Below are 11,977 nucleotides of genomic sequence, written 5' to 3'. Positions count from 1 at the left end.
GCAGAACCAGCTGAGGCACTAGGGGATAATCTGGTAGGTCATCGCTGGATTGAGTTTCAGGCTGTTGCCCCTGAGGACGTGGACAAGGCCATGAGAGCTGTAGGTGCCTCCACATGCGTGCTGGACCCGTGCCCCTCCTGGCTGGTTGTTAACAGCAGGGAGGTGACACGGGGCTGGATCCAGGCGGTTGTTACCGCCTCCCTTCGTGAGGGGGTCTTTCCCCCCGCTCTTAAGGCGGCGGTGTTGAGACCCCTCTTGAAGAAACCATCTTTGGATCCAGCCGTTCTAAACAACTATCGTCCAGTCTCCAACCTCCCCTTTGTGGGGAAGGTTGTTGAGAAGGTGGTGGCCTTTCAGCTCCAGCGGTCCTTGGAGGAAGCTTAGTTATCTTGATCCATTCCAGTCTGGCTTCAGGCCTGGCTACAGCACAGAAACCGCTTTGGTCGCATTGACCGATGATCTCTGGGGAGCCAGGGATGGAGGCCATGCCTCTATCCTGGTACTCCTGGACCTCCCTGCGGCTTTCGATACCATCGACCATGGTATCCTTCTGCGACGACTGCAGGAGGTGGGGGTGGGAGGCACTGTTCTACGGTGGTTCTCCTCTTACCTCTCGGACAGGTCGCAGTCGGTGTTAGTCGGAGGGCAGAGATCGACCCCTAGGCCCCTAACATATGGGGTGCCACAGGGTTCGGTCCTGTCCCCCCTACTTTTTAATATCTACATGAAACCGCTGGGCGAGATCATTCGACGGCACGGGATAAAATACCACCAGTATGCGGACGATACACAGTTGTATCTGTCCGCCACGTGCCAACTCAATGAAGCGATGGACATGATGAGCCAGGGCCTTGAGGCTGTTACGAGACTGGATGGGGGTTAACAAGCTTGTGCTCAATCCGGATAAGACCGAGTGGCTGCTGTGCTTCCCTCCCACTAATTGGCCAAGTGTTCCATCTCTCAGGCTGGGGGGTCAAATACTACGCCCCTCAGACAGGGTCCGCAACTTGGGAGTCCTCCTGGACCCACAGCTGACTTTTGAACACCATTTGTCAGCTGTGACCAGGGGGGCATTTGCCCAGGTTCGCCTTGTGCACCAGTTGCGTCCCTACCTGAACCGGGAGGCTCTCACAACAGTCACTTGTGACCTCTAGGCTGGAGTACTGCAATGTGCTCTACATGGGGCTGCCCTTGAAGAGTATTTGGCGACTTCAGCTAGTCCAGAATGCGGCCGCGCGAGCGATCGTGGGTGCGCCTCGTTTCACCCACATAACACCTATCCTCCGCGAGCTGCATTGGCTACCTGTTGGTCTCCACATATGCTTCAAGGTGCTAGTTGTCACCTACAAAGCCCTTCATGGTATTGGATCTGGGTACTTGAGAGACCGCCTACTACCAATCACCTACACTCGACCAATTAGATCCCACAGATTAGGCCTCCTCCGAGTTCCATCAGCCAGTCAATGTCGACTGGCAACCACGTGGAGGAGAGCCTTCTCTGTGGCAGCTCCGACCCTATGGAACGAACTCCCCGTGGAGATTCGTACCCTCACCACCCTCCAGACCTTCCGCATAGCCCTTAAAACCTGGCTGTCCCGACAGGCCTGGGGCTAAAGACCTTAACCCTGCCCGAATAGTATGAATGTTGTGCTTTTAATGATGTATTGTCTTATATGTAACTTGGTTTGTCCTCCCCACCCCCTGAACTGTGAGCCGCCCTGAGTCCCCCCAGGGAAAAGGGCGGCATACAAATAAAGTATCTTATCTTCATGGATTACATTCACATAGCACCCACAAGATGTGGTGTAAAGCTCCATGTGGTAACATTGTTAATGGTTTTAGCTTGGTGAATTGCTAAATGTCAATTAACTAAATGACAAGTAGTAAAAACAAATTGTCATGTTCTCCAGCTCAAGAAAGGTGATATACTTGCAAGGTGCTATAGAAGGAATAAGGGACACAGTCTGAACACTTTTGTAACAAAGATTTTTTATTAGAAGAAAAAAAAGACTAGAAAGTAATTTTTATACATTGCAATTTTTGAATATTGGAAAAAAAAAGTTCAAGGCATACTCTGGCAGTACAGCAACCTGTATTAAGACATCACCCTGGCACAATTGAAGGAAGAGCACAAGCTCCATTTCAAGTTCTAGAGAGGGTTGGAATGACAATGCTTAATGCATAACATGGTCGTAGATACTGGTCTATCTCACAAGATCATATTTAAACAGGGAAAATATTAATATCCACAGCTTCTTAGAAAAAAAAATCAGTAAATCAAAGGAAGTGCAACCTCATACTATCAGTAAACATGGTTGGAATGGTTCACTTACATTCTTGCTTGATTCTAACTAGTTGCTCAGATACCTAGGTCTCAGAGAAGTAGACAATTCAATGTATGAGAAATTCTGGTCCCTGATTTTTTTAAAAAAAAGATAATATTGGTAGCATTTAGAAAATCCAGTTGAGGGAAAGAAGATTGCTTCTCTGCCCCTTGCCAATTCTAAACAGATTAAAGAGGGAAGTTTATAATGAAGTCTATAAAGCCAAAGTTATAGACGTTACATGGTCCTTTTAGAAATCTCTAACAATGAAAATACTTTCCTTTGAATGCAGTGTCCTTATGCAACTTGTATTTTACACTAGAAATCCTTCATTATCTAAAGCAACAATTCCTTTGTGTTTGTGCATTACTATTTATTCACATTTAGCACCATGATCCTTTAATTTGGGATCACCTTAAATGCAAAAGCTTGTTATCTCCTTCATTTCTTTTTTTACAAGTATAAAGAAAATCTGGCAATTAAATACACTGCTCCACTCATCAGTGAATAGAGGGTGATAGGAAAGGGTCTGGATTAATTTCCTGGACCGCATCCACTTCGTTTAAGAGTAGCAGTTACTTTCCAGGCAGCGATACACTGGGAAACCAGGATATCGTCTGGGAACAGATCATCCAAGTCCTGAAGCTCACTGCTACCTTTTCCTTCAAGATATGGAATAAGTACTTCTTTCAGGCTGGAAAAAAAAAGGAGAAACAATAAACCGAAAACAGTAAGATACTCTGCAGAACAGGATGTATTTCAAAGGATTGGGCTGCTCGCACTCTTACCCCCATGTAGGATTGTACTCTTCTCCAACTTTGGCGTGTTTCAATTTCAGCATTATCATTTCATGCAACTCTTGAAGGAAGGGCTCCAGCCCTGTCTGGGTGAGGAAAGCTTTGAGAAGATCGGTGCTCTTTTCTGTGAGTTCTTCTTTATAGGCTGCACTGATCTCTCCAAACGGATCCTGGATAAAACATTATGAGGAAGAATTGGACAGAAATGGTTATGTGGGGAGGAGAGAGAAAACGGTGGCAAGAAGTGTCTAGTGAGCACATCTGTAATCCCACGTCCTACCTTTTTCAAATGCAGCAGCTGTTCTGATTTATGACTAGAAAGGAGCTGCCACAATGAAATGGCATGCTTTATCTGACATCGGCTCAGTGCCTAAAAGGAACATACATACACACAAACACACAAATATAAAAGTTTTTTTTTTTTTTGCAAATGATAAAGCAAACTTTAATTCCAAATGGCATTCACGGAAGGCTATTTAGGTAATTAAATAAAATATTAATATAAACTTTTCTGATAAATTTATTTTAGAAATCTTTTAATAATGAGAAGAGCGCTTGCCAACATTTTTCATGTAAATTCTGTGCAGCACAACATCAAACTCAATTATTGTATGGAGATAATTAACGGTAAAGGGCAGTACACATTCTGCACTAACAATTGCCTCTCAACACCTTATAATTCAAGAGAACCTAGATTGTACATTTTGGATTACATCTATGGCACCACAGTATCTTGGTCCAGTCTAGGGCTATTCGGGGAAGGGGATTTTTCTAGGTAATTACAACAAAGGAAAGGGGTTTTTCTAAGTGACTATAACAATATTCCAGCTGCTAACAGGCAGTAGTTTTCTAGGGACAAAGAAGTAGACTTTTTAAAAAGTAGGAGTAATTAAAATAGTGGAGCAGAAATATATATAATAAAAAAATTAGAGGCCAGGGTACACAAAATGTTTTGGTTTGAAATATTTCAACTATTAATTTAGTGATGTGTTCTATCTTGAAATCTGAAACTTTCAATTGTGAAACGGTGTTTTCTGCCAAGAACGGGACTGCACAAGCTGTCTTGGTCTGGTGCATAATTTGGGGTTCCTGGTCTCACAGCTCCTCCTGGAGGAGCAGATGGCCAGGAGGGCCTTTCCCACAGGTTCATCTTGGGCACTTGATATATCTCTTCATGGACTAGGAGGGCCCTTCTTACAACCATACTTTAGTTACAAAGTTTGTAAGGCATAGCTGTATGATCTTATAACCATACCTTGGTCACCTCATAGATGGAATATTGCAATGTCTCTACATGAAGCGGTACTCTGATTGTAAGCTATATCTGGTCCTGACTGCAATGAGATAAATAGTGATGGGCAAGTATGCTATGCCCATGTAACACCCATGCTTTGTCAACTGCACTGGCCACCACTTGGCTTCCAGGTGCAATTTAAGATGTTGGTTGTCACCTTAAAATCCTACATGGCATGGGGCCCAGTTATCTGAGGAGCTTTCTGTCTCCTACGACAGTTGGCTCATTCCTGGGTCTGCCAGTTAAACAAATTCATCTAGCAACACTTGAGAAGTAAGCCTTCTTTGTCAGGACACCATCCTCTGAAACAGCATCCTCTGTTTCAACATCCCCAGAGATGTGACTGCCCACCTTGACAACGTTTAAAAGAGCATTAAAAACATGGCTCTTCCTCCAAGGCATTAGGTTAGGGTGCTTGGCGAAAGGAAGTGTTGGTTTTTGTCTTCTGTTGGGGGAGGGCTTTTATCTCTACTGTTTCCTCTGATGATACATCTTTTGGGTTTTAGTCTTTATTTTATGTCCAGATACGTTAAACCGCTTATAGTTGTTATAATTGGTCAACTTATAAATTTGCCTAATAATCCTAGAAAGTCCTACTATAAGATGCCGTGATGGCCATTGGCTGCCAGTAGAAACAGTGGAATGTATTTGCTTTACTTATAAACTGCTTTTAAGTAAATAACCTGTTTGAAATGCACTTACTTGATCCATCAGGGATCTTTTTAGTCTCTCATCAGTTTTGATACGCTTTTCCTTTCCACCCAAATACTACCAAAGCACAGTCCAATTAAAAGGATAATTCTGTACTGTAATCTCAAAAAGACTGATATTTACCACTCACAAACATGCTTAGAAACTTTCTTCTGTGATTAAAACAGTAGAGATCAGAACTAAGTGAGGAAAATGTCAGCTGCTTTTTCTCAACTGAGCTATGCATACAGTATATATACCCTCATCCTCACTGGCTTTTCTCTTTCATCTTGCAGAGGTGAAAATTGAGCCTCTGATCCCCTGCACTCACCTTCATCACTGGAAGACTTATCTGATTGCTCATCTGCAGGACATTTTTCGTGTAATCAGTCAAAGTCATATGTGAGTCACCTCCAGTTGTAGCCAGGAATCCTAAAATAATTTCAGTGACCGAGAGTGCCTCACAGATGTCACTATACGATACCAGGTCTCCTCTGATCATGCCCATTTTAGAATTTGAAAGGGAGCTCTGTAACATAAGGAGATAAGATCAACCAGCATTCTTCCTGGCACATTTTTCTATAAAGAAAAGGCATTTATGCCATCTGGCACCTCTTCAGGGCCTGCAAGCAACTGCACACATATTCAAGCAAGCTGCTGCTTTCACCATTGCTCAATCTCTATACCAAATTTTCCCCCCTCTACAAAATAATAACTAAAACTCCCAGGAATCTGTAACACTGGATAGATAAAATCACTTCAACTGAACACTAAACGTTCACCTTCCTATAAGCAATGCGTATTGAGTACCCCATGGTTTACAATCAAGAAAATAGACACCAGATGGAATTATAGTGAGATTTGTTTGTCTTTTCCTCTTTTCGAAAACTCACCTGAGTTTTCAGCTTTGTCTTGATATTGCTGAACAGATGCTCAAAATTTTGGTCATATCTGTGTTTCAGTGTGGGTATGCCCTATTAAGAAATGGAACAAAGCAGAAGCTTGGTCAGCAGTTCTTTGTAAGAGTAGCTTCTGGACTAGCAGTTTGATCTCACAAACTCCAGAGTATTAACTAGTTATAGCAAGTTTCTATGATACATATTGACAGTCCCCCTATGTCCTTTATTAAAAAGGATACTCTTGTATTTCAGAAAGCTCTCCTTTAGATCTAACAATGGCTGAATCCAAAACATGAGAAATTTGTCGATTAGTCTAGAGAAAATGGGTGTACGTCTCTTCAGGCTGGACTGAGTTAAAAAACTGAGCCATCCAGTCAGAGGAGGCATGGTCAACAATTACGTAACTCAGTCTCTAGGCTAATGGACAAAGTTAACCCATGCTTGGATTCCCCAAGCAGCGCACAGGAGAATTTTTGTTTTTGTTTTCTTGGTTTTGCTCTTGAATTTTCTTCCCTAAAGCAAAATTATAAATGTATACAATAATCTTTTTTAATCCTGATGTCCCTCTTTCAGGTTTGTCCTGTATTTTCCCCCCAAGAAAATACACTATATTGCCAAAAGTATTCGCTCACAACTGATTCCGATTATGTGGATGGGTGAGCGAATACTTTTGGCAATAGAGTGTATGTTCACGTTGCACGTACCTGCAATGTGATTGTGGGCTTCCCTTGTAGGAATCTACTGACAACTTGCTGCTCAATTTTTTCCAGGTCAAACTCCTGCAGGGCCTCTCCTCCTTTCTGCACGCTATACTGGCAGTTGGATAGGATGATTGGGATCAAATCCTTTTCGACTTCATAACTGATCACATGCAGATCGGCCACTTCAGCAGGGCTGACAGAGTATCTGTTGAGAAGTAAGAAGGGAAAAGTAGAGAAAATCAACCGTGCTGTTTATTCAGCGGTATCTGTCAGCTGCAGGGAGAACTGGGTACCTATTGGCATCCGCTGAATCCTTTGCTATGGTGTTGATGAAATAATTGTGCAACTGAATGAGGTAGCTGACCAAGGAGGTGGCACAAAGGCCTAGATCTCTCCGGCGAGGCAAAAGGATTTCAAATGGATCTTTCACAGTGCGGTCCATACTGCAATAATCTTTAGGAAGCTTAATTTCACCTGCAGGGGAGAAGGAAGCCAGAGGCACCATCTTACTGTTGAATACGCCATTTTAGTTTTGGATAACTTCTGGCTTATATAATGATTTGTTGCCATCAATTGTGCCCCCCCCCCTATTGCTGAAGTACAATTCCTTCAGCTCTACCCCCACCCCCAACTCCCTAACTGCATGGCCAATGATCAGGGATGCATGAGGTCAGCAAATTCTAGAGAGCTACAGCTTCTGCTTTGTGGGCTAGACTCTGAAGGCCAGCCAAAGATAATACAACTTGTTTTTTTTCTTTTGGTAGTATTGAGGAACTCCTCATTGCTGCCATTTGGTTTGACTGATAAAGTAAGCTTGAGTCTCACCATTTGTTTCTATGGATAATCGGAGTTTGTTCCACACATCCAGAAATTTTTCCACTCGGCTTTTCATTTTTAACCCGACACCTAGAGGATGCGAGAAACATAGTAAAAATAGCTAGAATATAGCCAAAACTTATTGCTTTCTGATTTTTAAAAAATGAGATAATAAAAGGAACTTTGCTGCAGCAGGCTAAGTTCTATCCAGCACAAGATACCGCACCATTCCTTGTGGCTATCAGTCATACTTATTATTTAATCCCCAACAACCCCAATGACCCTAGTAACTCTGAGGCATCTAACTCAAAGGTTTAATTTAGTTAGTATATTTTTCAGAAAGAGTTCTATGATCTTGGAAGATGCCTAACCATCACAATAGGATGAAGTGAAATCTAAAGAAGTCATTATCCCTAGGCATGATCTACTGGTAGCTCTTGATTTACAACCACAATTGGGACCAGAATCTTTGTCACTGAACAAAGTGGTCATTAAGTGACCTTTCCTTCAATGACTGCAATCCCAGCTCCCCGTTGCAGTCATTAGGCAACTATGCAAGTTGTTAAGAGGACAGAATGCTAGATCTGCCTGCTGAAGGAGGGCAAGCAATTTCCCTCCATGAGTGGAAAAGAACTCTCGCTGTAATCTGCAGAAACAAAGCTTGGATTTGCAGGATCCAACCTTCATTTATACAGACTGCCACAGGATTCCTCCCACCACCACTTCTGGGCAGAAAGAAACCTCTGTGGTGGACTGCAGAAACAAAGCTTGGATCCCGAAAATCCAAGCTTCATTTCTGCAGTCTGCTGGAGGAATTCATTTTCCTTCCATGTGCAGAAGAGAACTGCTCTGGCTGGCTGCAGGAACAGAATTGGGATCTTCAGGATCTGAGCTTCATTTCTCCACCCTGCCAGAGTTTGGGGTTGCCTCTGTGTGCAAAGAGGAACTCGTTTGAGATCCTCAATAGATAACCTCTGTTTTGATAGCTCTTTGGAGGAGTCACCCTCCCTTCTATGCACAGAGAACTTCTTCAAGGAGCTACAGACCTTTGAGATCTGACCTGTTTCTGCAGCCCTTTAGAAGAGTTCCCTTCCCTTCCATGCAGGGAAGAGAACTTCTCCAAAGAACTGCAGAAGTGGAGGTTAAGACCTTCAGGATCTGTGCTCCAGTTTTGGAGCCCAACAGAGGAGTTCCACTCCTCTCAGCCGGCAGCCCTTCGGCTCTCATTAAATATCTAGTTCTAAAAGGGAAGTACTGCCAAATGGAGAGGAGAGATTTATGCACCTAGTCCCCACACTGGATGAGAATTTTCAAAATACTAATTTTGTTAGATCTAGATTGCATCAGTCCTGGTGATGTAGTATCACAGAACAAGGAAATGAAGAAAAGGCAAATTTAAATGATTTGTGCCAGGAATCAAGTTGATAAAAAAAAAATACAGGGCATCATTGGCCCAAAAGCCAGACTGTTTCCTTCCTTAAACCCTCAAAAGGGCAGTTGGGGTCAGCAGGGAGGCTTCTGGCAGGGGCAGCTCTTTTTGTGATTCCAGCTCCCGGAGGCCCTCAAGAACTGTCTTCCATGTAGAAGGAAGAAGGGGACGCTCAAGATTGACTCAGCCTTCCATCCTTCCGAGGTGGGTAAAATGAGGACCCAGATTGTTGGGGGCAAAAGGCTGACTCTGTAAACCACTTAGAGAGGGCTGTAAAGCACTTTGAAGCGGTATATAAGTGCTACTGCTATTGTATCCATATCAAAACATTCCTTTTCTCCAAAAAGAAGGAAGCTCAGAACAATTGGCTTTTTTGCATGTTGAAATAATAATAAAAGCCTTTATTGTCATTGTACATCATGTATACAATGAAATTCATTAAGAAAGAGGGTGTGATTGATCCCATCTTCCTTTCCTTTCCTCACTGAGGCTTGCAAATGTTTACCAAGCACAGACTTTGCACAGATTAATACAATTAGCTAAACACCTTTGTTTTCTAAATTTGCTTGGTAGTTAAGTAAATACTTTAATGCTCTTATGCTTTGCTATCTAACCAGAGAGAAAGGGAGAATCTCACCCGAGGAAAAACTGCTGAGAAAATCTTCAATTGTACGATGCTCAATTTCTGAGATGTTCTGAAATCTCTTCACCAAGTCTTTCTGCAGAGCAAGAATTTCTGGCAGAAATTTCACCTGCCTCAATTCAGCTTCCTAAAAATGGAGCAGAAAAGGTCAATTCAGAAAGCAGAAGCTGAGTCTTTAAGAATGAATACAAGGCAACTGTCCTTGAAAGAACACCATATATGCTTTATATATTCAGTTTGTATACATTTAGTTTACATACTCACACATAAACATACATGAAATCTGGTTCTCTCAAAAGTAGGACAATATTGGGAGGCATGTGCTCCTCATTTTGCACATGGATAAGATTGCATCAGCATTATATTAAATCAATATAAATAGATATTCACTTTCTGTTCTGAAAAAACTTACCCATGAAGCTGGAAAAGTAGTACTGTTGACCATTACCCAATTATAAACAATCTAGCTACTGCATCATCAACAAATGTAGTATTTCAGACATAAAATTGTTCGCTTTTACACTTCATCAAAACAAATACTGATTGTTCCTCTTTCTATCCTTATTCTACTTTTGGGAAAGCAGTCAACTGGCAACCCAGCACTCAACCCTTCCTTTCAGATTGGAATTTTTTTTTAGCCAGAAGATGCACATTGCACTTTAATGTAGTTGAGAACAAGTGAATTTAAAAACCTTCTGAACATAGAATAACAGGGCTGGAAGGAAATGTAGAGGTCCTCTAGTCCAACCCCATGTTCAAGCAACTCTGCATGGGTTTGGACAGCATTAAGATGGGCACTGGAGAATTTGCAATGTTTATGAATAAATCTCCTCAGCAGTAATTTTTATATTGATTTGACTTTAATAATGCAATATTATTCTGATGTTGATCCCCCCTCTCAAGAAAGAGCTTTCTTTCTTTCTTTCTTTTTTTCTTTCTTCCTTCCTTCCACCTTTCTTTTTTCTTTTCTTTTCTTTCTACTAAAAGATAGTACCCAAGACTGCTGATTTATTTTCAACTGTACGCTTGAGGCACACAACAGAGATTCACATGCAATTAACATGTCATTTCCCCTCCTAATAGAAAACAAAGCAACAATAATTTCTCCCACCACATTTGTTACAAGAAATAATTCTGTGATTTAGTTTATTCCTGCCCATTCCTGCTACAAGGACAAAGCAACTGATTTATGTGCAGTAAGCACATGATCCAAAGGATCCAGAAAGCAACTAGATTAGCAACTAAATGATCAAGCAACCATGTATTTGCCCCACCATTAAGTTTCATTATTAATTTCACATGTGCAAGCATGCACTTAAAAAAAACTAGCCTGATTTAAATCTGACAGGACTCGGCACTTTTAAAGTTTAGAACAGATTTGGGTCTCTGGATGACAGCGCTATAGAAACACCAGCACAGAGGTTCCTTATGTTCCAGCTGTGATGTTAATATTTCAAAGTTTCTGCGCGGTTTGATGTAGCTCAGCTTTTGACAAGCAGCTGACAAAAGAATTTCTGCTCCTAGATCAAAGTGGTTACATTAATAAAACTCAAGCAAAAAGAGAAGTCAGACACAAATTTTTGTGTTGGACAATTAATTAGGACAAGCAGCTTGACAACTAGGTTTCAGCACTGCATATCTTCTGTTTCACAAATCCCAGGACATGACCATTGGCAAAGATATTGGCATGCTCACCTTTTGCAAAAATTTCTGCAAGATGGGTACAACATCCTTGCCACCTTTCTGTTGGACAATATGAGCCAGGTGCTCGACTGAGATCCTCTTCTTGAAACTCCATATCCGAGAGGAGTGTATAGCACTGTCCTTAGGAAGATGGGACAGGAAGACTGCAGGGTCCCCGTAAATAATTTTCACTACAGGGTTGGAAGAAAGTCTTTCATCTTCACTGATTTGTTTATTCAAGTCCTGAAGTGCTTCATCCAAAGCCTGCTTAGAAAACATGGCACGTGAGTGAGAGGCATCATAAAAACAGAGTGCATAAAAATAACTTTATAGAGTCATAGAGCCGAGGTGGCGCAGTGGTTAGGGTGCAGTACTGCAGGCCACTTCAGCTGACTGTTATCTGCTAATCTCACCGGCTCAAGGTTGACTCAGCCTTCCATCCTTCCGAGGTGGGTGAAATGAGGACCCAGACTGTGGGGGCGATATGCTGACTCTGTAAACTGCTTAGAGAGGGCTGAAAGCCCTATGAAGTGGTATATAAGTCTAACTGCTATTGCTATTGCTAACTTTTTAATAGCAATTATTAGAATCATAGCATTCACTCAGGAACAGGGGTGAAATCCTCCTGGTTTGGCCAAACCAGCAGGGACAATTGACATCAGTTCTCCAAACTGGTAGCAAAAATCCCTGATGGCCCTGCC

At 42.1% G+C, this 11,977-nt stretch overlaps 1 protein-coding gene across 1 annotated transcript in view; it reads right to left on the bottom strand.

The window, feature by feature from the left end:
* Positions 1 to 1,969: 1,969 nt before the first annotated feature.
* Positions 1,970 to 11,977, bottom strand: part of RNF213 (ring finger protein 213) — a 137,624-nt gene continuing 127,616 nt past the window's right edge. Inside the window, exons 59-68 of the mRNA XM_087710140.1 lie at positions 11,289 to 11,540; positions 9,588 to 9,720; positions 7,531 to 7,611; positions 6,999 to 7,179; positions 6,709 to 6,910; positions 5,999 to 6,079; positions 5,437 to 5,634; positions 3,402 to 3,491; positions 3,113 to 3,291; positions 1,970 to 3,018 (exon numbers count right to left, since the gene is read on the bottom strand). Of these exons, the coding sequence (XP_087566266.1) occupies positions 2,859 to 3,018; positions 3,113 to 3,291; positions 3,402 to 3,491; positions 5,437 to 5,634; positions 5,999 to 6,079; positions 6,709 to 6,910; positions 6,999 to 7,179; positions 7,531 to 7,611; positions 9,588 to 9,720; positions 11,289 to 11,540 (1,557 nt within the window). The 3' untranslated portion in view covers positions 1,970 to 2,858. The remainder of the gene's footprint in view (positions 3,019 to 3,112; positions 3,292 to 3,401; positions 3,492 to 5,436; positions 5,635 to 5,998; positions 6,080 to 6,708; positions 6,911 to 6,998; positions 7,180 to 7,530; positions 7,612 to 9,587; positions 9,721 to 11,288; positions 11,541 to 11,977) is intronic.

This window comes from Thamnophis sirtalis, unplaced genomic scaffold (assembly GCF_051295495.1).
Source record: "Thamnophis sirtalis isolate CommonGarterSnake01/CBP01778 unplaced genomic scaffold, rThaSir2_p1.2 scaffold_3, whole genome shotgun sequence".
NCBI classification, from domain to species: Eukaryota; Metazoa; Chordata; class Lepidosauria; order Squamata; family Natricidae; genus Thamnophis; species Thamnophis sirtalis.
This window is presented reverse-complemented; position numbering and strand designations above follow the sequence as displayed.